This window comes from Schistocerca piceifrons, chromosome 1, assembly GCF_021461385.2.
Source record: "Schistocerca piceifrons isolate TAMUIC-IGC-003096 chromosome 1, iqSchPice1.1, whole genome shotgun sequence".
Classification (NCBI taxonomy): domain Eukaryota; kingdom Metazoa; phylum Arthropoda; class Insecta; order Orthoptera; family Acrididae; genus Schistocerca; species Schistocerca piceifrons.
Window position 1 is genome coordinate 887,592,591 of NC_060138.1, and position 27,052 is coordinate 887,619,642.

Sequence of the window (27,052 nt, forward strand, 5' to 3'; positions counted from 1 at the left end):
ATAGTGAAGGGACACGAAATTTAATAGTCATGGATGACTGGAATTCGAGAGTAGGGAAAGGGAGAGAAGGAAACATAGTAGGTGAATATGGATTGGGGCTAAAAAATGAAAGAGGAAGCCGCCTGGTAGAATATTGGACAGAGCATAACTTAATCATAGCCAACACTTGGTTCAAGAATCATAAAAGAAGACTGTATACATGGAAGAAGCCTGGAGATACTGACAGGTTTCAGATAGATTATATAATGGTAAGACAGAGATTTAGGAACCAGGTTTTAAATTGTAAGACATTTCCAGGGGCAGATGTGGACTCGGACCACAATCTATTGGTTATGAACTGTAGATTAAAACTGAAGAAACTGCAAAAAGGTGGGAATTTAAGGAGATGGGGCCTGGATAAACTGAAAGAAGCAGAGGTTGTAGACAGTTTCAGGGAGAACATAAGAGAACAATTGACAAGAATGGGGGAAAGAAATACAGTAGAAGAAGAATGGGTAGCTTTAAGGGATGAAGTACTGAAGACAGCAGAGGACCAAGTAGGTAAAAAGACGAGGGCTAGTAGAAATCCTTGGGTAACAGAAGAAATATTGAATTTAACTGATGAAAGGAGAAAATATAAAAATGCAGTAAATGAAGCAGGCAAAAATGAATACAAATGTCTCAAAAATGAGATCGACAGGAAGTGCAAAATGGCTAAGTAGGGATGGCTAGAGGACAAATGTAAGGCTGTAGAGGCTTATCTCACTAGGGGTAAGATAGATACTGCCTACAGGAATATTAAAGAGACCTTTGGTGATAAGAGAACGACTTGTATGAATATCAAGAGCTCAGATGGAAACCCAGATCTAAGCAAAGAAGGGAAAGCAGAAAGGTGGAAGGAGTATGTAGAGGGTCTATACAAGGGGGATGTACTTGAGCACAATATTATGGAAATGGAAGAGGATGTATATGAAGATGAAATGGGAGATACGATACTGCGTGAAGAGTTCAACAGAGCACTGAAAGACCTGAGTCGAAGAAAAGCCCCGGGAGTAGACAACATTCCATTAGAACTACTGACAGCCTTGGAAGAGCCAGTCCTGACAAAACTCTACCATCTGCTGAGCAAGGTGTATGAGAGGTGAAATACCCTCAGACTTCAAGAAGAATATAATAATTCCAATCCCAAAGAAAGCAGGTGTTGACAGATGTGAAAATTACCGAACTATCAGTTTAATAAGTCACAGCTGCAAAATACTAAGGCGAATTCTTTACAGATGAATGGAAAAACTAGTAGAAGCCATCCTCGGGGAAGATCAGTTTGGATTCCGTAGAAATATCGGAACACGTGAGGCAATACTGACCCTACAACTTATCTTAGAAGCTAGATTAAGAAAAGGCAAACTCACGTTTCTAGCATTTGTAGACTTAGAGAAAGCTTTTGACAATGTTGACTGGAATACTCTCTTTCAAATTCTGAAGGTGGCAGGGGTAAAATACAGGAAGCGAAAAGCTATTTACAATTTGTACAGAAACCAGATGGCAGTTATAAGAGTCGAGGGACATCAAAGGGAAGCAGTGGTGGGGAAGGGAGTGAGACAGGGTTGTAGCCTCTCCCCGATGTTATTCAATCTGTATATTGAGCAAGCAGTGAAGGAAACAAAAGAAAAATTTGGAGTAGGTATTAAAATCCATGGAGAAGAAATAATAACTTTGAGGTTCGCCGACGACATTGTAATTCTGTCAGAGACAGCAAAGGAAAGGATTTGGAAGAGCAGTTGAACGGAATGTATAGTGTCTTGAAAGGAGGATATAAGATGAACATCAACAAAAGCAAAACGAAGATAATGGAATGTAGTCAAATTAAGTTGGGTGATGCTGAGGGAATTAGATTAGGAAATGAGACACTTAAATCAGTAAAATAGTTTTGCTATTCGGGGAGCAAAATAACTGATGATGGTCACAGTAAAGAGGATATAAAATGTAGACTGGCAATGGTAAGGAAAGTATTTCTGAAGAAGAGAAGTTTGTTAACATCGAGTATAGATTTAAGAGTCAGGAAGTCATTTCTGAAAGTATTTGTATGGAGTGTAGCCATGTATGGAAGTGAAACATGGATGATAAATAGTTTGGACAAGAAGAGAATAGAAGCATTAGAAATGTGGTGCTACAGAAGAATGCTGAAGATTAGATGGGTAGATCACATAACTAATGAGGAAGTGTTGAATAGGATTGTGGCACAACTTGACTAGAAGAAGGGATCGGTGGGTAGGACATGTTCTGAGGCATCAAGAGATCACAAATTTAGTATTGGTGGGCAGTGTAGAGGGTAAAAATCATAGAGTGAGACCAAGAGGTGAATACACTAAGCAGATTCAGGAGGATGTAGGTTGCAGTAGATACTGGGAGATGAAGAAGCTTGCACAGGATAGAGTAGCATGGAGAGCTGCATCAAACCAGTCTCAGGACTGAAGACCACAACAACAACAACCATCTTGAACCAAAAGAGTCCTATCATCGTACCTAATAATCATAAGAACAAAACTGTTGGTACAAAAAGTTTTAAGTCATAGTTCAAAATCTGCAGTTGACTCCCAAAAGTTACCCGCTGCCAAGCTGAGACTTTCTACTGTCTGCAAACTTCATAAATTATAGTATGCTTTAACATGAAAAAGCACTCTCTAAATAACAACTGCATTAGAACACTTTTTGGCATATTCCTTTTAATGAAATACGAGTCACAAATAAATCATAGGTGCTACTTTACAGTTTGAAATTTCCAGATAGGAAACAAGGTAACCAAATGTTCATGTCACAATCAATGTTAACTATTTCATTACTAAATTAATTAAAATTTCACATATTACTCTAAAAACTGGTTTTCTGCTTTTGGAATGGATGCTGAGGGAGGCCACATTTCTGTATTATTGTTGTTTATAGTTTTATAATTATTTTAAATGGGACATATGTGTCCCACTGAAATCAAGGAGGAATAAATAGTTCCCTAAATTTATTCCTCCTTTAGTCCAGAGAGAAATTTATGTTTCACTTAATTTTTTCTTTAACTAGGGATTCTGTAAAAAGAAGAAAGTAAGTACCATTATTATATCACATAAATTCCAAGACAATAAGCCAAGATAATAAGCATTGTCAGCTGCTCACCAGCTGAAAGATATAAGATTCATCACAACAAAGACTGAGATGGTACAACCTCAGCTATAGCCTGCTCTGTTTTCACAGCAGAACAGAGTATCTGACTGCAAATAATATACTGTCCAAGTCACAGTATGGGTTTCTTAAGGCTTCTGATATACAGATAGCTATTTACACTTACAGTGACAATGTACTTACTTCATTAGATAATAAGTTAGAGGCTACTGGCATTTTCTTTGACATGTCAAAAGCCTTTGGCTGTATGAACCACAGCATTGTCTTAAGTAAATTAGAATATTATGGTCTTGCCGGCAATGCTGTGAAATGGTTGGAATCTTAACTAACTAACAGGGAACAAAGTGTGTCATTGCAAAATACATGTGTAGTAAGCAGTCGGTCTTCAACTGGTTGGGAATGAATTACATGTGTTCTTTCTCAAGGTTCTATCTTGGGACCACTGCTTTCTCTTGTATACAATAATGACCTCTCATTTGTTACATTGCCAAATGCTAAGTTTGTTTTGTTTGTAGATGATACAAATATTGCAATAAGTAGCAAGTCGAGTACACATTTACAAATAGTGCCAATCAAATTTTGACAGACATTAATAAATGGTTAAAAGCTAATTCACTGTCATTAAACTTTGAAAAGACCCACTATATGCAGTTCAGAACCTATAACAGATTTCCTTCCAGCATGTGTATAACATATGAAGACATGCGGATTGAAGATGCTGACAGTGTTAAATTTGTGGGATTACAACTCAATAATAAAATCATTTGGGAAGGGCATAGCACAGAATCGCTGAAGTGCCTAAATAGGTCTGTATTTGCAGTGAGAATGATGTCACATGTAGAAGATATAAATATAAAAAAATTACATACATTTCTTACTTTCATTCTATTATATCATACAGGATCATATTCTGGGGTAACTCATCAAAAGGAGCAAAAGTTTTTGGCATGAAAAAGTGTGTAAGAAGAATCATTTGTGGTGTAAAATCAAGCTGGCCAGAATGGCCGTGCGGTTCTAGGCACTACAGTCTGGAACCGCGTGACCGCTACGGTTGCAGGTTCGAATCCTGCCTCGAGCATGGATGTGTGTGATGTCCTTAAGTTAGTTAGGTTTAAGTAGTTCTAAGTTCTAGGGGACTGATGACCACAGCAGTTCAGTCCCATAGTGCTCAGAGCCATTTGAACCGTTTTTGTAAATTCAACAACGTCACATGGAAACCTGTTCAAGGAACTTGGCATTCTAACCACTGCTTCTCAGTACATTTATTCCTTAATGCTTTTACACAGTAAATGAATAAATACAAAAAAAATTTTTGTATGTTAAACCAATGTAGTCTCATACAGAAGAAAATTTGTATATTATCTCTTGGTGTATAGTGTAACAACATTTTTTATTTAAGTATTCATCATTAACTGAGATATTAATTTGTGTTATTATGTACAAAGGCATAATTATATAAAAACTGTTAAAATTAACATAAAAATCCAAATATCTCTTGCACATTGTGCAGCTGAAGATGAAAATGGATCAATAAACGAAATCAAATGGAATTAATTTTGTTGCAAATAATATATCTCTATTTCCAGCCAATAGCTCAATTCAAAATATCAATACTAGGAATAAGAACAATCTACATAAAGACCTAAAATCACTTACCTTGGTCCAGAAAGTGGTTATATATTCAGGAACACACATTTTCAACGAATTTCCAACAACCATTACTAACTTGGTTTCAGATAAAGCAAGGTTCAAAGAAAGTTCATAAGAGTTTACTCTACAGATGAATATCTTAACAGGAACTATTAGACCAGCTTAAGTAAAAATGTCTGTTAGATTTCAGTTTGGACATCTCTTGGTCACAACAGTCAATATTACGTATTTTGTGCATGATAAAGTTATTAAAAACGCAGAACAATATTTTATTCTGACAGTGTACTAAATCTGTAAATAGTAGCAATTCCAGTTAACTGTAATGTATTCCCCTATTTTGATAATCTCCTGACAAATGATCAGAGTATTAGATATTGTACTCAAATGTTTTATGTTTTTTATGTTATCACAAATCACCACAAGTTTTTAGAGTTTTCTGTTTCATATCAAATCAAGGCAAATAAAATAACATTACAGAACTGAATAAAATATATTAATGTAAAAATTTTGACACAACTATGAACAAAAGCCACTATTAGAAATTCTCTACACAAACACACAGGTCATAAGGCAAACCCACTTAACAAATTTAAAAGTGTTCTACCAATAAATAGGTGCACAAATCTAAGTATTTCTCGCAAACAGAGTAAAAAAAAGCAATAAATACCTTTATTGAGTTTAGCTATTGCACTAATGTAAAAAAATTACACAAAACTGTCAGAACGCAAGCCACTGAACATGCAACTGAAACAATTAAGCAATATCTCATGAATTAGGTCCCACAAAACGAGCCTGTTGGTTCCAAACAGTTGATACATTCAATGCTAGATTGCAGTACCAAACGGATGTGGGACTTTTGTATCCCTGTGAACTTAGAGAAATAAATTTCTGTGTGGGACACATGTCCCCCTGGTCAGAAAATGTGAAAACATGGTATTAAGGTATATGTGTTTGTATTATTTAATGTTGTGTGCCTGATCTTTATCATGGTTTCCAGATTTATAAGTGTCAATTGTTATTAATTAAGTTAGGAAAAAATTTAATGATTTAATCTCCTTGATTTTTCACTAAATAATTAAAGAAATAGCTTCTTCACAGGGCTTCTTAGGGGATCAGTCAATTTCATACCTTATACTGCCTGATTCTCAAGCTTTCTGAATTCACTACTGACTCCATTTATTCTTAGGAAAAAATAAAATAAAACTATGGCTGGCCTTCACAACAGAAATTACTATTAGGCTTAAGGGGAGTTGGAATGCCGGAAAATGGAAAAAATTCACATTTTCAGTTTTTAACCTTATAACTTAATTTGAAATTTTCTGCTTAAAATGGTGCAAAATTTGTTAAGAAATTCCAATTGGAAGTATTTTTATTTAATTTTTCAAAATTACATGTGCGCCCAGCAAAGTTACCCATCTTGTGATTTGTACACATTTAAATCTTCGCATTTCCGAAAACATTACATATAGAAGGCTGTGGATTTCACTCTTCAGTTGTAGAATCTTTGATCCTTCCATAGGTACCATTGTTTTTACGACTAGCTGTGTTTATTGTTCAGTTTTTGATCTGTGAGTGTTTGTTTTGAGCCTCGAGTTTAGTTTGTCGCTCATTTGGAGTTTGTTATCTGTCTTGTTTTGACTTTCAGTGGTGAGTGCGTAGTTTCTACGATGCCTAGGAGTGCATCATTATTTAAAAAGCGAAAGTTTCGCGGTAATAGATTTACAAATAACGTTTGTTCAAGTGATTCTGCTTCAGCACCTGTTGATGCTGGTGAAAGTTCTGACGTTTGTACAGCTGAGATGTGTGAAGGAGACACGCCCACCAGTGCATCAAAAAAGAAGTTATCAAACTGTGCAAGTGAAATTACAGATGAAGCTTCTAATGAACAATATGTTTTAGTCGACTTTCCTGTTTTTACTGAGTTTATGAAGAAATGTTTGTGTTGTAATCTTTGTGGAGGTTCTTTTGATATGAACATAACAAAATCTATAGGACTTTCCTGCAAAATTGCTATAGTTTGTGCCAGTTGTGAAAATGAGACCTGTTTTTGGAGCTCTAAAACATGCAGTAGCAATTTGTTTGAGAGTAATATCAGGCTAATGTATGCAATGAGAGCAATTGGTAAAGGACATACTGCTGCTCAAACATTTTGTGCCATAATGAATCTTCCACCTCCACCTGCTAAAATTGACAATTACACTGAAGTGATAGGAGATGCTGTTCAGTCTGTAGCAGATTTATCAATGAAAGCTGCTGCCAGTGAAGCAAAATATATAAATGAAGGAAACCCAGATATCCCTGTTGCTTTTGATGGAACCTGGCAGAAAAGGGGTCACACATCCAAAAATGCTGTTGCTACTGTTACTAGTGTGGACAGCGGTAAAGTTTTGGACTATGAAGTGCTCACTAAACATTGTTACCATTGTGCATCTGGTAAGATAGAAGCAGCTCACATATGTAGCAAGAATTATGAAGGTACGAGTGGAGGCATGGAGGCTGCCGCTGCTGTGAAAATGTTTAGCAGATCAGAAAAAGAACGGGGAGTATTTTACACAAAATTCCTTGGAGATGGGGACTCCAAGGCATACAAAAGTGTTACAGAATCCATGCCATATGTCAATAAGACAATAACTAAACTAGAATGTGTCGGTCATGTTCAGAAACGAATGGGCACTCGTCTAAGGAAACTGAAACAGAATCTGAAGGACAAAATTTTGTCAGATGGTAAAACCATTAGAGGTCGCCTGTCAGATAAAATTATAAATGAATTACAACAATACTATGGTATGGCAATAAGAAATAATGCAAATAATTTGCAGGAAATGAGACAAGCTGTATGGGCCACATATTTACATCGATCATCAACTGATGATAATCCTCAACATTTTGCTTGTCCAGATGGTCCTCAGTCATGGTGCAATTATAGAAAATCTCAAGCTACTGGGGATCCTTATCACCATAAAAATTATATTCCATTGGCTGTTATGGAAGTAATTAAACCAATATATAGAGACTTGGGGCATCCTGATCTTCTGCGAAAATGTCTTCATGGTTGTACCCAGAATCAAAACGAGTCGTTCAACAACCTCATTTGGACTCGTGTACCTAAGAATGTATTTGTTGGGATAAAAACATTGAAATGGGGAGTCAGTGATGCTGTTATTTCATTCAATGATGGTCATATGGGTAGGCTAAAGGTCATGGCAAGGCTCGGCATTGCTCCTGGTATCAACACCATCAGAGGTCTTCAGCTTCTGGACAGCGTGCGAGTAAGGAAGGCTCAGTATGCAGCTGAATTTAATACAAAAAAAGCAAGGGCAGCAAGGAGAAGAAAGCTTCTAGGTGAAGAAGAAGAACTAGAAGATGACCCTGATTACTCTGCTGGACACTTTTGATAATAGAATAAAAGGTATTTGTGAATTTTCATAATAAATTACTTTAATCGCATTTTCTGGCATTTGACATTTTTAGTGTTACATGTACCTTTATCTCATAAACCACTCAACCAACAACATTCAAATTTTCAGAAATGCTGCAAAACAGTTCAAAGAGGCCACTGAACTAGAATCATGACAAGAACTGGCTTATTCTCTGAACTAGGGAAGTTTATGTTATACTTTTTCCAATAAAAAATGGCTTAATGGTAAAAAATTCATAAATACTATACCAACAAAAAGAAAACATTGGTTCTAGTTCAGTGGGCTCACAATATATGCTGAAAACCTCTGCCAGAATTTCAAAGTTCTGAAGATAATAGTTCCAAAGAAAAAGGTACACAAAGTTAGCAAATTTAACATTGGCGAGATAGGGCATTCCAACTCCCCTTAATACTGCAGTACCAGTTAAAGCTGTACAAATACAAGTAACTGGAAAGTATGTCTCTGAAACAAAGTAAATATCTCCATATTCACAGTGAGAAGAAAAATAATTTTTGATGCAAATTAGCATAAAAATAGCATTTACTTTGGTATAGCTAAATGAGAAAAGCAAAATAGCAAAAAAGTCAAATTAAATTTTAATATTTTGGTATTATTAGATTCTAATATTGTTAATTTATTAATTATATTTTGTAATTCAACTTAAATTATTATGAATTAATGGCTTCATTTGTTTCACTCTGTTAACTATGTGAAATGAACATTACCTGCTGCAGGGTAGAGCCCTTCTTCAGTAGTGACACTTGTCAGCCAAGGCAAGTCTTGTACAGAACCTTCAGTTATTAAGTGTGCTGGGTGTTTACTCAAGAATGGCTTTTTCCCTGCAATTTCCACTGTTGGTCCAAAGGGAGTGAATGGGTTGTATCGCCACACCTATCAAAAGCAGATTACTGTAACAATTTTTGCTAGTCTAACCACTCATGGAAGATGCAGTTCAGCGCAACAGTTATAAAGAGAAGGAATTTCATTGATGATTGGTATCTGAATGATGTTTCTTATTTTGTCATGTTACTGCATTTTCTGAGGCCCTCAACTCATACATACATTCAAACGTGGTCTTTTGGAAATCCCATAATAAAGCACACCCTGGAGGGATGTGTGTAATATAGCTCAACATAATACAGATAACCAAAAACATAATATCCGTGAAGTAGAAAATGAAAGTTGAAGTAAACTACTCCCCCTTTTTTTTCTTTTTTAGCTTATGCACGTAACAGTGCTCTGTAATAAAAGTGCTTATGTGGAAAATATAATAGCCAACATTGTTAACAGCAAAAGTTTGTTACTTATTTCTCTGTGAAACTATGAGGAAAAATTACTGGTGTACAAAATTCGCCGCCCAGTAAAATACAAAATCCTGCCCAATCACTGAATCTAGGCTACACAGAAACAATATAAGACATGTTGAGCAAACCACAATTAACTGACAGGAACTGAAATATGATAAACTGTCAAGGTAAAAGCTGATCTTCACTATTTTCAAAGCCATAGGCACCAACATTTGTCGAGAAAAGACAGATATCTAAATGTTAACACTGTATTACAAAAGGATTTGTAAAACTTCTATATACTGTTTCTATTGTTATTAACAATATTTCATATATTTTTATAATTCATTAGACTGGTAACCTGAAAGGGACTGTGCCTATGGGATGTTGTAAGTATTATTGTTCCTACTATTGTGCAGGAGTCGAACTCTAAGCTACCAGTAGTATATAATTCTCACAAAAATCATTTAGTACTGTTTCTTGTCTGAACATGTCCACCACTTCCAAAACTTTATTTATCCCACTCAAATGTTGGATTATTGAAGTCCTCTGGAATGATGAGGAGATTTGTAGTAGTGAGATAGGATTCTCTCCAAAGGTTTTAGTTACTTATGGAGCTCCAAAGGTTTTAGTTACTTATGGAGGTAAGTCTAGTCATCATTATAATGGTGCAGTGATAAATGTATGCCATCCTCGATACTGAAACTTGCCTAAACAATTCTGCATGGAACCTCAATTTCTATTTCAGTAGAGCTGAGTTTTTTGTCTACTATGAATATGTGACCTCCACTTCCCTTCTGAATATATACTTAGATTTACTCCAAAAATATCACTACTGTCAATTTTGGGTTTTAGCTAGCTGTAAGTACTTGGTATTATATGGGTTTCACTACTTTTTAGGAGTGATTTAAATTCTGTCATTTTGTTTTTAATGCTTCAGCAGTCTATACCTAATGTTATAATATTTTTTATGTGATCAGAGAGTGTGAATGGCAGGAGGGAGGGGAGCAGACAACTCGTTTGGATCTTACATTAATACTTCAGGGTCTCTATCTGGATCATATGCAGAACTGCTTTGTTGCCCTTTTTACTTTGCTAATCATTGTTGCTACAACTGTTTTGCAATCACTGACACAATTTTCAGTTTAATCATCTTCAAAAATGTCAGGTCTGTTTGTTTCTGTTAGATTAAAATATTTCAACTCTAAATGGGACTCTAAGCTACTAGTAGTATGTAGTTCTCAGGAAAAGCATTTAGTATTGTTTCATGTCTGAACAACACCACCACTTACAAAACTTTAAGTATCCCACTCAAATGCTGGACGGTTGAAGTCTGCTTGAATGATGGGAACATTTGTAGTAGTGGGGTAGGATTTTCTCTAAAGGTTTCTGTTACATCTTGAGGTGAGTCTAGTCATCATCATAAGTGTGCAGTCATAAATGTATGCCACCCTTGATACTGAAACTTGCATAAACAATTTTGCATGGAGCCTCAATTTCTCAAGTTTTTTGTCTATTGTGAATATGTGACCTCAATTTCCCTTCTGATGCATACTTACATTTACTCCAAAACTATCACTGCTATCAATTTCAAGTTTTAGTCAGCTTTACATACTTGGTATTATATGGGTTCCATTACTTTCTAGGAGTGATTCAAACACTGTCATTTAGTTTTTAATCCTTCAGCAGTTGATAACTAAAGTTATAATACTTTTTTATGTGTTTGGAGAAAGAGGGTTGGTGGGACGGGGGCATACACATTATTTGGATCTTACATTAATACTTCAGGCTTCACTCAGCTATCATTCATTATCTGGATCATATGTAGATATGCTTTGTTGCCCTTTTTACTTTGCTAACCATTGTTGCTATAACTGTTTTGCAGTCACTGACACAAGTTTCAATGTGAACATCTTCAAAAAACAACACGTCTATTTGTTTCTGTTAAACTAAAATATTTCTAATCTGAGTGGAATTCTAAGTTACCAGTAGTATGTAATTCTCAGAAAAAGCACTGTTTCATGCCTGGACATGTCCACCACTGGCAGAACTTTGTTTATCCCACTCAAATGTTGGATTATTGAAGTCCTCTTGAATGATGAGAACATTTATAGTAACGAGATAGGATTTTATCTAAAGGTTTCAATTACTTTTGGAGGTAAGTCTAGTCATCATTATAAGGGTGCAGTAATAAATGTATGCCACCCTTGATAATGAAACTTGCCTAAACAGTTTTGCATGGAGCCTCAATTTCTATTTGAGTAGTAGAGCTTAGATTTTTGTCTATTGTCAGCATGTGACCTCCATTTCCCTTTTGAATATATACTTAGATTTACTCCAAAAATATCACTACTGTCAATTTTGGGTTTTAGCCAGCTTCACATACTTGGTATTATATGGGTTCCACTACTTTTTAGGAGTGATTCAAATCCTGTCATTTTGTTTTTAATGCATCAGCAGTTGATAACTAAAGTTATAATATTTTTTGTGCATGCTGAGGGTGTGCATGGGAGGGGGGAAGGGAGCAGGCAACTTGTTCGGATCTTACATTAATACTTCAGGATCCCAAATAGCTATCAATATCTGGATCATATGCAAAGCTACTTAACCTAAAAATCCCATGTATGCTTCCCACAAACAGTCAGCTACCTTGGTAGCAGACTATAATAAGTAGTGCATCCCTGACCCATTTTTCAGTAATCTATAATGGTGTGCATTTAGGACACTGCAGCTTGTCACAGAAACTTTACAGTCTTTGGTCCAAACGTTCCAGTCAATGCATGGGGTCACTATCAATGCAGGGGAACACTTGAAATTGTGTACTTCATTGAAATTCCATGTGCTAGGCTGGACGTTTCAGCCATTCTTACCATGCATTGAAAGGATCCAAGATTTGACTTAGTGATAGATCTTACTTTGGTTTAGCCATAAGTATATGTCTTGCAATAAATACTGAAACACTGTGAAGGGCAAATACAAAATAAAAAATGCCTGTGCCAAAAGAGATATGCATGAAAAGAAAAATGAACATGTATCTCTATTCTTATGTTTCCTTAAGTTTATATCAAATTTTTCACTCTTCATCTATCTGTCTCTTTTCGTCGGTGATTCTGGGTGGACGTATTGCATGTATATCCGACAACAATATGTATTTGTGTAGAAAATTTTTCGACATATCTTCTGGAAAGGGAGGCAGTTTCTTTCATTTTTTAATTGTTTCAATCTAAAATGATACCTGGATACATTGTAGTCTGCAGACTTGGAACATATGACAACATTATTTATTATTGTATTATACTGAATTCTTTATCATGGAGATGGATGCTGTGTCTTCTTCTCCAAGAAAGAAGAGGTAGATATCACTCTGTTCAAAGTACAGTTAATATATTGATCAATTTAGACTGTTACTGTGGCAATCATGGCTAGAAACTGTGAAGGTCTGAACTTAGATGTGTGCCGCTGGTGAAAGTATCCATCAGCCACACACCTTGAAATAATCCACATTATTCTCACCTTCTTACAGCACCAGTGCTTAAATTTTAAGTATAACTTAGAGACCAGATGGCAAGAATTCTACAGCTGGTGTCACTCTGCTCCTTCAATGGCTCCTAGAACAGCCTCTTGAATATGTTGAATGAAGCTTCCAAGAATACACACTGAATACATAAGTTCACACTTCTTATCCCTTGCTTCTTTCTTCCTAAAAATACTATTACTCATCAAACAAACTTCTGATGGTTAACAGACATATTTCTTTTAGTGCCTGCTTCTCCCTGTTTTGCAATACAATAGGTTTCCCAACAAGTGAAAGGTATTGCTCTGGTTCAGTTTGAATGAAAGACTGCACCTCATAGTTCTTGGTTACATGGATGATTATCATACTCGAAGTTCTTCCTGGTCCCTACTTCTGTACTGGGCCTCTAAATCTACCACTGCCACTGCCACTGCCATTTCTAGCATAGAGTGAACAGCACCAGTTACTGACCTCTGGGACCTCTGGGTCCTTTGAACTTGTCAACAGCCTATCTGCAACACCCCCTCCCCCTCACTTGAATCCACTGGTGAAAGCAGTGCCCTCCACAATGCTTCTCTTTACACAATTGCACAAGTCAACATCATCTGTGTGAATGGGTTGACTGTATGTGAGATAAAAGTGTGTAGATACGCAGTATAATCATTAGTTTCAAGTGCAGTGCCACCAGCGACATATGTGCTTACTCTCTTCCTCTCTTCTCTTTTTTGTTTTCCTGATGTTTGCTCTGTGTAAAACGCATTCTGAAGGTATTTTGCAATTTTTTTCATGTAAGTGCTTATTTCCCATTTCTTTATGATTTCATTTGCTGCATTTGAAGTTTTCTATTTAGAGTATATCTAAAAACAAAGATGATGTGACTTCCCTAACGAAAGCGCTGGCAGGTCGATAGACACACAAACAAACACAAACATACACACAAAATTCTAGCTTTCGCAACAAACGGTTGCTTCATCAGGAAAGAGGGAAGGAGAGGGAAAGACGAAAGGAAGTGGGTTTTAAGGGAGAGGGTAAGGAGTCATTCCAATCCCGGGAGCGGAAAGACTTACCCTAGGGGGAAAAAAGGACGGGTATACACTCGCACACACACACATATCCATCCACACATATACAGACACAAGCAGACATATTTGAAGACAAAGAGTTTGGGCAGAGATGTCAGTCGAGGCGGAAGTGCAGAGGCAAAGATGATGTTGAATGACAGGTGAGGTATGAGTGGCAGCAACTTGAAATTAGCGGAGATTGAGGCCTGGTGGGTAACGGGAAGAGAGGATATATTGAAGAGCAAGTTCCCATCTCCGGAGTTCGGATAGGTTGGTGTTGGTGGGAAGTATCCAGATAACCTGGAGGGTGTAACACTGTGCCAAGATGTGCTGGCCGTGCAACAAGGCATGTTTAGCCACAGGGTGATCCTCATTACCAACAAACACTGTCTGCCTGTGTCCATTCATGCGAATGGACAGTTTGTTGCTGGTCATTCCCACATAGAATGCATCACAGTGTAGGCAGGTCAGTTGGTAAATCACGTGGGTGCTTTCACATGTGGCTCTGCCTTTGATCGTGTACACCTTCCGGGTTACAGGACTGGAGTAGGTGGTGGTGGGAGGGTGCATGGGACAGGTTTTACACTGGGGGCGGTTACAAGGATAGGAGCCAGAGAGTAGGGAAGGTGGTTTGGGGATTTCATAGGGATGAACTAACAGGTTACGAAGGTTAGGTGAACGGCGGAAAGACACTCTTGGTGGAGTGGGGAGGATTTCATGAAGGATGGATCTCATTTCAGGGCAGGATTTGAGGAAGTCGTATCCCTGCTGGAGAGCCACATTCAGAGTCTGGTCCAGTCCCGGAAAGTATCCTGTCACAAGTGGGGCACTTTTGTGGTTCTTCTGTGGGGGATTCTGGGTTTGAGCGGATGAGGAAGTGGCTCTGGTTATTTGCTTCTGTACCAGGTCGGGAGGGTAGTTGCGGGATGCAAAAGCTGTTGTCAGGTTGTTGGTGTAATGGTTCAGGGATTCCGGACTGGAGCAGATTCGTTTGCCACGAAGACCTAGGCTGTAGGGAAGGGACCGTTTGATGTGGAATGGGTGGCAGCTGTCATAATGGAGGTACTGTTGCTTGTTGGTGGGTTTGATGTGGACAGACGTGTGAAGCTGGCCATTGGAGAGGTGGAGGTCAACGTCAAGGAAAGTGGCATGGGATTTGGAGTAGGACCAGGTGAATCTGATGGAACCAAAGGAGTTGAGGTTGGAGAGGAAATTCTGGAGTTCTTCTCCACTGTGAGTCCAGATCATGAAGATGTCATCAATAAATCTGTACCAAACTTTGGGTTGGCAGGCCTGGGTAACCAAGAAGGCTTCCTCTAAGCGACCCATGAATAGGTTGGCATACGAGGGGGCCATCCTGGTACCCATGGTTGTTCCCTTTAATTGTTGGTATGTCTGGCCTTCAAAAGTGAAGAAGTTGTGGGTCAGGATGAAGCTGGCTAAGGCGATGAGGAAAGAGGTTTTAGGTAGGGTGGCAGGTGATTGGCGTTATATTGTATGATGTTTATATGGTCTGTGTACAGTCATTGTTATACAAAGATACTGGGCTTGGAAGTATTTTTCTATTAGAATTAGTAGACTGCTGATCAACAGGGATCCAATATTAATGATTAGTTTTCAACATTTTTGAATATTCTCTTCAACCTGACATGTAAAGGCTTGAGTCTTGTGAGCAGGGCATTTTAAGATCAGGTACATGCTGAGGATATTGTGCAGTTGGGTGGCATTATGATTACCTCTATATTTGTATGTGTGTAGGACATTCAATAATTTATTCTGAAATTCTTTGTTTTCATGGCAGAGACAGGTATTTTTCATGTCTGCTCTATCATTTGTATCGAATGGGTTTGTAAAAGATTAGATAGTTATTTCTCCAAATGAGTCAACATCTGTTGATGTAGCATCAAAGAACTGGCTTCTTTTGATATCTACAGCTACATATCTACTCTGCCAGCCACCATATGGTGCACAGCAGAGTACACATGCCATTAGTAGTCATTTCCTTTCCTACTCCACTCATGAATAGAGTGACAGAAAAACTGCTGCCTGTATGTCTCTGTGATAGTTATAATTTCTCTTATCTTATCTTAATCATTCTTCAGTCTGCTTCAAATGCTGGTTCTCTAAATTTTTCTCATTAGTAATCCTAGTTTGCAGAGACTGCACCTTTACATAAAACAGTTTGTTTTCATTTGAACATTCTCTGTTGTGAATTAATAATTATTGTTGTAAAATATTTTCTCTTTAGATTGGAAATAATTATTATTGCAGACACTGTACTTTACAATTTTTTATTCTTTTTTTGGGAATTTTGCCCTTATATTTTATATTGTCATAAAAATCCCACATTATGATTTCTTAATTTGATAAGGGTCTGCTATTCTCAAGACTTGCTTTAGTGGATGTAATAATAATAATTATTAGTTTATATTGCTTCAGTGTATACATTTGTTGTTATTGCTATTATTGACAATATTATGAAAAGGAAAGTTGCTACTCGCCATATAGCGGAGATGCTGAGTCACAGATAGGCACAAAAACTGATGTAGACACACACACACACACACACACACACACACACACACACACACATGACCGCAGTCTCAGGCAACTGAAACCACACGTCAGTGTGACAGTCTTTTTGTTGTGCCTATCTGCGACTCAGCGTCTCTGCTATATGGTGAGTAGCAACTTTCCTTTTCATAATATTGTTACATTCCATCCTGGATTTTCCATTGTTTGATTGTTGCTATTATTTCTTTTATCCACAGACTGGTAATATTTCACAGGTATCTGAGGTTTTAAAGAGCATCTGCACATTGGTACAAGTGAAAGGTTACACCTGCTGGCTGTAATGAGTGAAACTGGAACACTTTTCACTATTACTATGCTTATCTTGTCTTGACTGACTCTTGAGGAGACCAACTTCCATTTTGGCATACCCTGTTACATGGACTTGTCATCCTTCACTTTAAATTTATATTTATGTAAGAATTAACTTGTGTTTCAGCATTACCATGAGTGTAGCTAGAATTAAGGTTTTTACTGTACATAGGATTGAAAGAAAATTGTGTTGGTTTATAATTCTTATAAAAAGAATTATAGTATCCATTGCAAACATTAAGTCAGTTTTCAAATGAGTACTTGATCATTTGCACATCAATGTCTGGATTTTGAAGAAAACCTATGGTATAAATTGTCAATATGGAAGAAGGAAGATTTCTTCTATCCTTAGTAGATGTACAGGTTTGTGTATGATGCTCACTTTGTCAACATGCCTAATAGGATTATTTCAAGTTTAAAATGTGACCAAAATGTCACTTTAGAGCAACAAGGTTTGTCAAAGTGGGATGCTGCCCACCCAATTAGCATGACAACAGCTAAGTGATTTGAACATCCTGATTCTCTTGTGATATACAAAATACTGAAATCTGCTCCATTGTTGTTACCTGGTCAACAACACCAACTGATAACCACTAACTACAAATTATGGTTCATAGGTACCCTGAAGAGAATACAGGATAACTATGTACTGCCTTTTTTGAGCAACCTGTGGCAGTTGTAAGTGTGGGGGAGGGGGGGGGGGGGGGATGAAAGAGTAGGAGGGAGTGTCGAGGGAATCTCAGGCAGTACACAACTATCTTCACACATTCAATGTAGTCTCTAGGTGTCCATTATGAACAATAGATAAAACCCTCACAGCACCATGGCTGTGTAAAGAAGGTGGGTAAGGGAACATCTGAAATGGAATCTGGATCAGTGTCACTGAATTCTGTTCATGAGTGTAGGATCTGTCCAATGTTTGATGATCATTACAGAAGAATGAGGAGGTGGTCAGTTACCAATGAATGTCTCCACTATGCAGTCCCATAGGTTCAGCAGGGATGTGGGTCAATCACGTTATGGGTCATGGATATTTAAAAATGTCGGATGCCTCTCATTGGTAATAAAGGTAATTAATTATGGAGACAGGACCCTACAATTTCAGCAATTGCTTCAATATTCAAGACGCCATTCCATAAGCACTCCATGGCCATCTTGTAAACATATTCTTTCAGCTGGCAGTACTCAAATGAATGGAATTGTTTGTTGCATCTGCTGAGATGGATTCAACTGAGTATGCTTGGGATTACTTGAAATGTACAGTGTGCTGTTGCAGGAATCATCTCACATACTGGATAACCTTGTGAGAGCTGCTGTTGAGAGTGGGAGAGATTTGAGTAGCAACGTTTTGATCACCCTTAGGATCAAGAAAAGTCCAAGAGTCTTACAGTGCATGGGGTAAAGGAACATGTTATCCAGTGACAGATTCTGATTTCACAGATATGCAAGGCTATGCATATGTCAACAGATTAACTGCCTTTTTGTTCTTCTTTTGCTTTTATTTCACAAGAGGGTTTTTCAGGTTCATAAGGCTATTATTTCATTCTCTGCTTCCCTTGAATGTAAACCTACACATGTTAACATATAGGCAAGTGCTGCGAAACTAGTTTTAGCAGTTGATTCTTGATTTATACAATATTAGTTTTTAATTAATATTACAACAGATTTATTAAAGATTTTACTTTTAATTTAGACATTGTATTTATATTCATAAAAAAAACTTGTAGATAAACTGACTTTGTTTTTATACTATAGACATTAAATTCCTTTCCCCATCTAATGTAGACTGGGATAAATACAAAACTAAGCAATGTAAAGTGACTGACTATAAAAGATAAAATGATATGCAACCTGTATTTTGACTTCACTTATTCAGACAAGGGTATTTATCTTTATGTTAAAAACTAAGCAGTAATGTCATTAATACAATACAGTGGTCTGTAGAATGTAAAATTGGAGAATTTTTCATGTTTCCAAGTCATGGGAGAACCACCAGCTTTTCATCATTAGCGATGGCTTTATTTATATTTGTAACACCTCCTAGTACTATATGGACAATTATTCCAACTTGGACTATATCAAATCACATGTGTAAAGACATGTTTTTCATGGATCCCACTTTCTTCATGAAGTGAATGCTAATACTACTGCAAAGCTAGATGTAGGATTTGTTGTTTGCATAGCTTAGGCCTTGTGAAGTATATCAAGTACAGGTGTAAGTTCTTTCTGAGGATGTCATTCACATCATCCTGTGACATCATAGTTTATTATTCACAGTGCATTGCAAATACCTGTGGCCTCATCAGAATTTTTTATTTGATGTAATTCACATCCTCAGCTATAGTTTATGATCTACCAAAGTGGAAAGCATCATACATTGTTAGGTACTTAATTATGTTGTGGGAATATCATGGATGTATTGAATCTAACATATGATTTTTCTTTGAGTAATACCACTCTCTTAAGTTAAATTAAATAAGTAACAGAATCTGTATCTATCTGTGAGTTTTTATAATTAAATGAAAAAAAAATACTCAGACTAGCATACAACAATTATTGGATAACAACAATATGTAGAGATATACATATAAAAATCTGATGATAATGAAAGATGACACACTCACATTCACTTGTACAAATACATCCTATTTTGTTTTTCTAGTACCTGGAAGTGTTTAGTCATCTCAACAAGTTGCCTTGCTGGTCTTGACTTAAGACATTTCAGAATATCCTTGTGAGCAGCAGCTTCACACCCAACAAGACTGACTAACTTATCTGACTTCTCCCTTGAGCCTTCAGTTATTGCCCATGGTACAAGGCTTGATCCACTAAATGACATCCCCTTCTGAAACAAGCCTGTTACAAATTATGGCAGTAGAAAATGAGATGTTATATACATAAGAATAACAAATATATTATTGGTTTGAACTGCCCATAACACTAAAATAAGTATTCAAATAGTCATGTTAGAGAATATTATAAGGGGGAGCACAAAAATGACACTCACTGAAAACTATGCACTGTATTCAACAGGAAAGCAAATAAATAAATATTCTCATATGTACAACTGTATGATTTGTTTACATTTACATAAACTTCAAGTCAAATACACTTCAACCATTGTCAAATGGTGATTGAATCTCACTTGTGTATAGCACTGTCATTATGTTTTCACACTGCTGGCTATAATGTAACTGATGCACTGTCCATCACGAAATAAGGTAATATTTACATCCCACATATGCTGCACCAACTTCAACCTCATAATGGTCAGCTCTTGCTCTGTACATTGTTGTAAGCTGCCATCTTTATTGAAGATGTTTTCTAACACATTATGTGTATTGTAAGTGTAGGGCAAAGAGTGCACATGTGCAAAAAACACCAGAAAGAACACATGAGGTTATATGCTTGTGCTACCCTAAGAAATCAATCATGGCAAAATACATTTTACAAAATGGACACTGAATTATACTTAATGGCACTTCTTTTTTACATGAGTACATGGTTTCCAGTACATTATAACATCAGAAGTGACTGAAATTAAAACCTTAAAAAAACCCTTAATAAAGGTGACAGCTTGTAACTCAGTACAGCATGGAATCTGGCCATCATGACACTGAAGAGAGTATGTCAGATATATGATGTAAATACTATCTTCTTTGATGATTGAGCAATAGTATTATCACAGCTGAGAACAGGAATGAGGCCATTCGTGATACAGCTGTTAGTTACCTCTCGACAATGGCTGGGGAGGAAACTGCTTGGTCAAAAGCTCATGGGAATTTAAGCATGTAATGCAGCTGAAAACTTGGGAATACTTCATTACTTAATATTGCCATGAGACCATTGAACTAAATACTCAATAAAATACATGATCCCAATGTTATAAAATATAACAACAAAAATAATCAGTTATTGATAATACAATGTAAATGAAAAGATTAAAAAAAGTTATACAGCCTTAGCAATCAAGGCAAATGTATTTGCTCATATGCAGAATCTTTACAATTATACACAACCACTCTCACTTCAGCCTTCACCGGATGTAATTATCCCAACAGCCTAGTTCAAAAGAAGGTTTATTGGGCCATCACATCCAATCCTGGTACTGCTGATCCCTCCAAAAAATAACTTCAGGACACACCACTTGTCACCTAGTATTATCCTAGTCTTGAATGCATCAATCAGCTACTTTGATGAGACCATGACTTCCTAAAATCATATCCTGAAATGAGATCCATCCTGCCTGAGATTTTTCCCACCACACCTAGAATAGCATTTTGTCGACCTTCCAATCCCAGCAATATCCTTGTCAGACCCTAGACTCCTTCTGCACCCATCTCCATACCCTCTGGCTCCTACCCCTGTGACTGTCCCTACTGCAAGACTTGTCCTGTATACTCTCCTACAACCATCTATTCCAGCCACGCAATTGGCAAAACATATACTATAAAAGGGAGAGCCACCTGTGAAATGACACATGTCATATACCAGTTGTTATGGAAAGACTGTTCATCACTTTACATTGGCATGACTACCACCAAATTATCAATTAGGATGAATGGACATTGGCAGAGGTACATAATGGCAACACGCAATATCCTGTTGCAAAGCATGCTCTACAACATGACAATTGTGACCTCAGTGCCTGTTTCACCACATGCACCATCTGGAGTCTTCCCCCAGACACCAATTTTTCAGAACTCTGCAAGGTGGGAACTAGCGTTACAATATGTCCTTGGTTCTCACCAGCCACCTGGCTTTAATTGACGTCAGTTTCTTTTGACTCAGCATTTAATCACAGTAACTACTCTTTTCTTCACTCCATAAAATGTCTTACCCACCTATTTTTCACAGCCCCTCTCCCACCCCTGTTACGTACTATGCACTTAGCTTTTCACTCTTATTAGCTTGTGAATGATGTTTTAGTAGTAATCTCTGTCTTGCACATTACCATGTCTTCCACCTTTAAGCTCTCAAGTTTTCAAATCTCATCCGATGCAGTGCCCAAAATCAGTTTTTCGTTCTCATCCCCTCTGGTAATATTCCCCTGACCCATGGTTCTGGGTGACTTTTCTAAGCTGTACCACTTTCCCTAAACCTCTCCAGTCCTTTTCCTTCGCCCTCTTCCTTCCCCTTCAATGCTTCTGCTTGAAGAAGGAGTCACTGGCTCCAAAAGCTTGTAAAAGTTAAATCCTGCCCGTTTGGTGAGTAGATTTTTTTTTTTTTTTTAAATCTATAATGTTATAAAATGATTTAACTGTCTGGCTCACAGCAAGCTAATATTTTCACTTCCAAATTCTTACTGTAATGTGTTTGCTACAACTTGGTGATGGATAGGTGTACCTGTCTCTAGGGAAGAAATGACACCAAAATGATACGTCAATATTTCAAGGACTTTTCACATGGGTAGAATAAAAATACAACAAGACAACAGTTATAACATGCAGTAGATAATTAACTGCATTAATCATGTATGCTACTCTCTATATTGACCAACAATATCACCATCATTTGCAAATAATAGAATCAATATATAATATTTGATATTATTAAGACTGGAGCAAAGGAAAGACAGGAAGATGCTGGGCAACAGAACATAATGGAGAGCTTTTGTTCCAAATAGATTTGGTCACTAGTTGTAAACTACACAAGATGATGATGGGTTGCAAAAAGAAAAGAAAATGTTACTTTTTCTAAGGCTTAAGCAAAGTTCCACCACTTACCTTTAGAATATGGAGATAAATAGTGGAAATGTACACTGGCTCCTCCAGCTGACGTCCCTGAAATAGTAATACTTTCAGGGTTACCCCCAAATCTTTCAATGTTTTTCTTGATCCATGATAAAGCCATTGACTGATCTTTAAGACCATTATTTCCTGGAAGCAATTCATGTTCCATGCTTAGAAAACCTGAAAATAAAAGAGCAATGTCAATCTTTTTCCTTCTACTGTTAACTTCTGTATTCAGAACAGAAATTCCAAATAAAGAAATAAACACATTTCAACAAATTGGGTAATTTTACAGCACTTAATATGCCAATTATTACACTGGAAATAACTTAACTTCTGTATTCAGTACAGAAATTCCAAATAAAGAAATAAAAACATATCAATAAATTGGGTTATTTTACAGCACTTAATATGCCAATTATTACACTGGAAATAACTACACCATGCTAGGAATGTTGTTGGGTAATTTTACAGCACTTAATATGCCAATTATTACACTGGAAATAACTACACCATGCTAGGAATGTTGTTAATTTAATTTTTCATCCTGGATAATGTAAAAAGACAGAACATCTTAGGATAGTCTCTTGCTCATATCTGAGTCATATACTGGATGTCCCTTCTAAGAGCTAAATCAGCGAAAAAAAACACTGTTCATCATGTCTTTCTACCCAATGTCAATGGAAAGTGTCAGTTCATTTCCCATTACAAACAAAATGTTTTGAACAGGAATTTTGTGTGCCCATTCAATAGTGTGCTCCCAGGTTAGTTTAGTGTCATATATGTTTTAAAAGAAACAGTAAAGTGCAAAGAGTAACCAGCACTCCAGCAGCAACATGTGTGCTGCCCTTCCCCAGCTGTTTCCTACCATCATACAGCAGAGCTATTTCACATTCAAAATAATTTTATTTATTAGACAAAACAAACCAATGCTTTCATTTGATATCAGATGTTCCATGAAAGAGGTGATAAGGAGCATTTGTTGGGGCTGACTCCAGGTACACTTCTTAAAACCAAGTTTAAATACTGCTGAAACACCATAGGAAATGTGCCTGATGATATTAGAGGAAACACCTTGTATCATATACAATGTATATGTAATGTAATTATGTTTGCGTGTTCCATGTCTTCTTCTAAACACCTGGACTGATTTAAACAAAATTGGTACATGTAACACTTATCACCTGGAAAGAAGCACTATGGGGGTAAGGACCACCTAGCTCCCACTGGGGAGCTCCATCATACAAGAAATATGATGACATCAGAGTGTGCTTGAATAAACCACAACACTGTTGTCAAATAACTGAGACAGCAGATCTATAGAGTCTTTAATGGGAACATGCATGAACAATGACACTATATCAAATCTGAGCATAATATCCCCTTCTCCAAGACCCAGGCATTTAATTTGACTGATGAAGTCAGCTGTATTCTTGATGTGGTGCACACAGTGACCAATGTGTGGGGTAAGGAGGTTGGCCAGATGTTTCACAAGTCTGTAAGTCGGTGATGGAAAGACGCTCATGGTGGGGTGTAGAGGAGTGTTCTTCTTGTGAACCTTTGGAAGACCATACAATTTAGGTGATCAATGTGCCCAAGGAAGGACATTTTTGATGACATTCTCTTCCAGTGAAGACTTCTTGAGAAGCTCTGACTTCTTCCTCATTACTCTTGAACTTGGGTCCTTTGGCAGTTTTTGATATGTCTCCTCCCCAGCATCAACCGAATCTTTGCGTTGTAGTCGGCTTGTTCCATAATGATGGCTGCGTTGCCCTTGTCAGCAGGCAGGACTATGAGTTGTGGATCATTGCAGAGTTCAAAAAGATCATTATGCTCAGAAAGAACACATCTCATTTCTCGGCGAATTTCTTTTGCAGTTTCACTGGGCATCTTGTGAACTGCTTGTTCCACACCACTTATTATGTCAGCAAAAGGGATACTCTGCAGCAATGGTGCATAATTAAGTCCCTTCTTGAGAGCTGACACGGCATCCGTATTGATGATTCTTGTCGTCATGTTGATAACGGTGAGCTCTGTTGTTTTCCCGCTCTGGTTCATGCTGTTGCTGTGAAAGCCAACCAAATTACCCTTTCTGCCTTTCCGCAGTTGCCCTCTGTGATGACATTTGTTGTGCTACTGTGGCTGCATCAATCCATTTCCAATCCAAAGCCAAGAAACGAGCCACATTCTTTCTAAATACAAGTCACATTCCCGTTAAAGACTCTATAGATCTGCTCTCCCAGTTATTTGACAACAGTGTTGTGGATTTATTCAAGCATACTCTGACGTCATCATATTTCTTGTATGATGGAGAATATTTCAACCAGACAGACAGCATTGCAATGGGAAGCTGTTAGCTCCAGCTGTACCCAGTCTATTCATGGAGTACTTTGGAAACATCACCCTGGACACGGCTCCAGAAAAGCCTAGTTGCTTTCATCATTACGTTGACGACACATTTGTTGTCTGGTCTCATGGACATGAAAAGCTAGGAGAATTCTTGGACCACATCAACAACATCCATGACAACATCAAGTTCACAATGGAGATAGAGACAGATGGTGCCTTGCCATTCCTTGATATCCTCATCAGCCGCAAAGCAAATGGGTGTCTCAGCCACAGCGTTTACCAGAAAGCCACCCACACAGACTGATATCTGCACACTAACAGCTATCACCATTCATCACAGAAATGTTCTGTTCTGAGGACCTTAGTGCATCGAGCCAAAACTGTTTCAGATTCTGAAAACTTGCCGAAGGAACTGAGCCATTTACGGAAAGTATTTAAGGAAAATGGCTACAGCAACCACCAGATTTCACAAGCTATTGTTCTGAAAACATGTAAGCAGAAAGACTCGAAGGAGGACTCAAAGAATTTTGTGTTCTTGCTGTTCAATAAAAGGAAACATAAGCCAGCTCCTAAAGAGACAGAGAAATCAGCAGTAGCAGAGCACAAATTATAAAATGGTCATCATATTGCATTCAACAAGACATCTATTATCACATGGATTACCAGGTTTTGGGATAGCATAATAAAAGAAGCAATTGAAATAAAAATTTGTGACAACATGTTCAATAAAGATGGCAGCGTGCAGCTAAGCACAGTATGGGACCTGGCTATTGGAAGACTGAAGCGGGTGCATTGGCCACACAACGTAAACATTACCATATATGGTGATGGAGCAGGTACCAGTGATGTTACTGAATGCAGCGTGGCTATATAAGGATGGCAGCAGCAACCAGAAGACAGTCACCACTTGACAATGGCCAAGGAGTACTCGGCTGGAAGCTCATGGATTTTAAACTACTTGACATGGCTGCAAGCCCGAGAAGCCTTTATTACTAATGGGAATGTTACTTCTATCAGGAAGTGTTTTCAGTAAACCACAGTACTGTAAAAATATGTGAAGAGGTGAATTGTTGCCTGATAGCTTGGGCAAATAGAAAGGATTACAGATCTCTGGTAGATACAGGGGCACATGCATTGTTTGTGAGTCTGGATCTCACGGATGAGAGGAAACTGTAAACCCCAAGGTACAGATTGCATGTGATACAGGATAATAGTATAGATTCAGCAGGGGCAACACAGCTCAAGTTCAAGGTAGGAAACACATATTTTTGTGGGAAAATGGAAGTGTTGCTGGCTGCGGGGCAGGGACTTTCTGCAAAACCTGGTTTTCAATTTCTGGTTAGGCATCATGCTAAAATCAACCTTTAACATAAAACAATTGAACTCAACAGGAATGCATTTCTAATGCATACAACAGATGTAAATATGTTTCTATGTCACAAGGTACACCCATTGCTAAGGTAGCATCAAATAAAATGTGTACAAGGGCATTAAAAGTTGTTTTGTGTCACAGAATACCGGCATGTATAGGAATGCTAATTTGGGTTACAATACATCTCGATGTACCACAACAAGTTTTATGTTTCATAGAACCATTGTCTATTAGTGGCTCTTTGGATGAACAGTATTGTTTAATGCAAAGTAGAAGAGACTTGCTAGGGACATAAATGGCCAATAAACCTGAATGGTTTCGGAATGGATGAAGTGAGTCTTCCAAAGGGATCGGTAATAGCTACAATTGAAGTACTTGATGAAAAAGACATCACTATGACAATGGTAGATAACAGTATCAAGCAAACCATCAGTATATCTGTATTGTAGTAAAGTCAGTCATTTAGAGGGTAACACTCAATTGATCATGGAGTTGTTGTTAATTAAGTACAAAGATTTCCTTAATTCAGAAGGTCCATTACCAACCATACTCATTACTCAGTACTGGATTTCAATGGTAATCACACACCAGTTACCAAGGCACCCACAGCCATTGATAGAACAGTTCATGGATCAGCAG

General features: G+C 37.4%; 1 protein-coding gene across 1 annotated transcript in view; it reads right to left on the reverse strand.

Moving 5' to 3' along the window:
* Positions 1-27,052, reverse strand: part of LOC124716843 (venom carboxylesterase-6-like) — a 221,237-nt gene that overhangs the window by 43,347 nt on the left and 150,838 nt on the right. The window contains exons 4-6 of the mRNA XM_047243399.1: positions 22,687-22,872; positions 19,626-19,816; positions 8,942-9,107 (exon numbers count right to left, since the gene is read on the reverse strand). Of these exons, the coding sequence (XP_047099355.1) occupies positions 8,942-9,107; positions 19,626-19,816; positions 22,687-22,872 (543 nt within the window). The remainder of the gene's footprint in view (positions 1-8,941; positions 9,108-19,625; positions 19,817-22,686; positions 22,873-27,052) is intronic.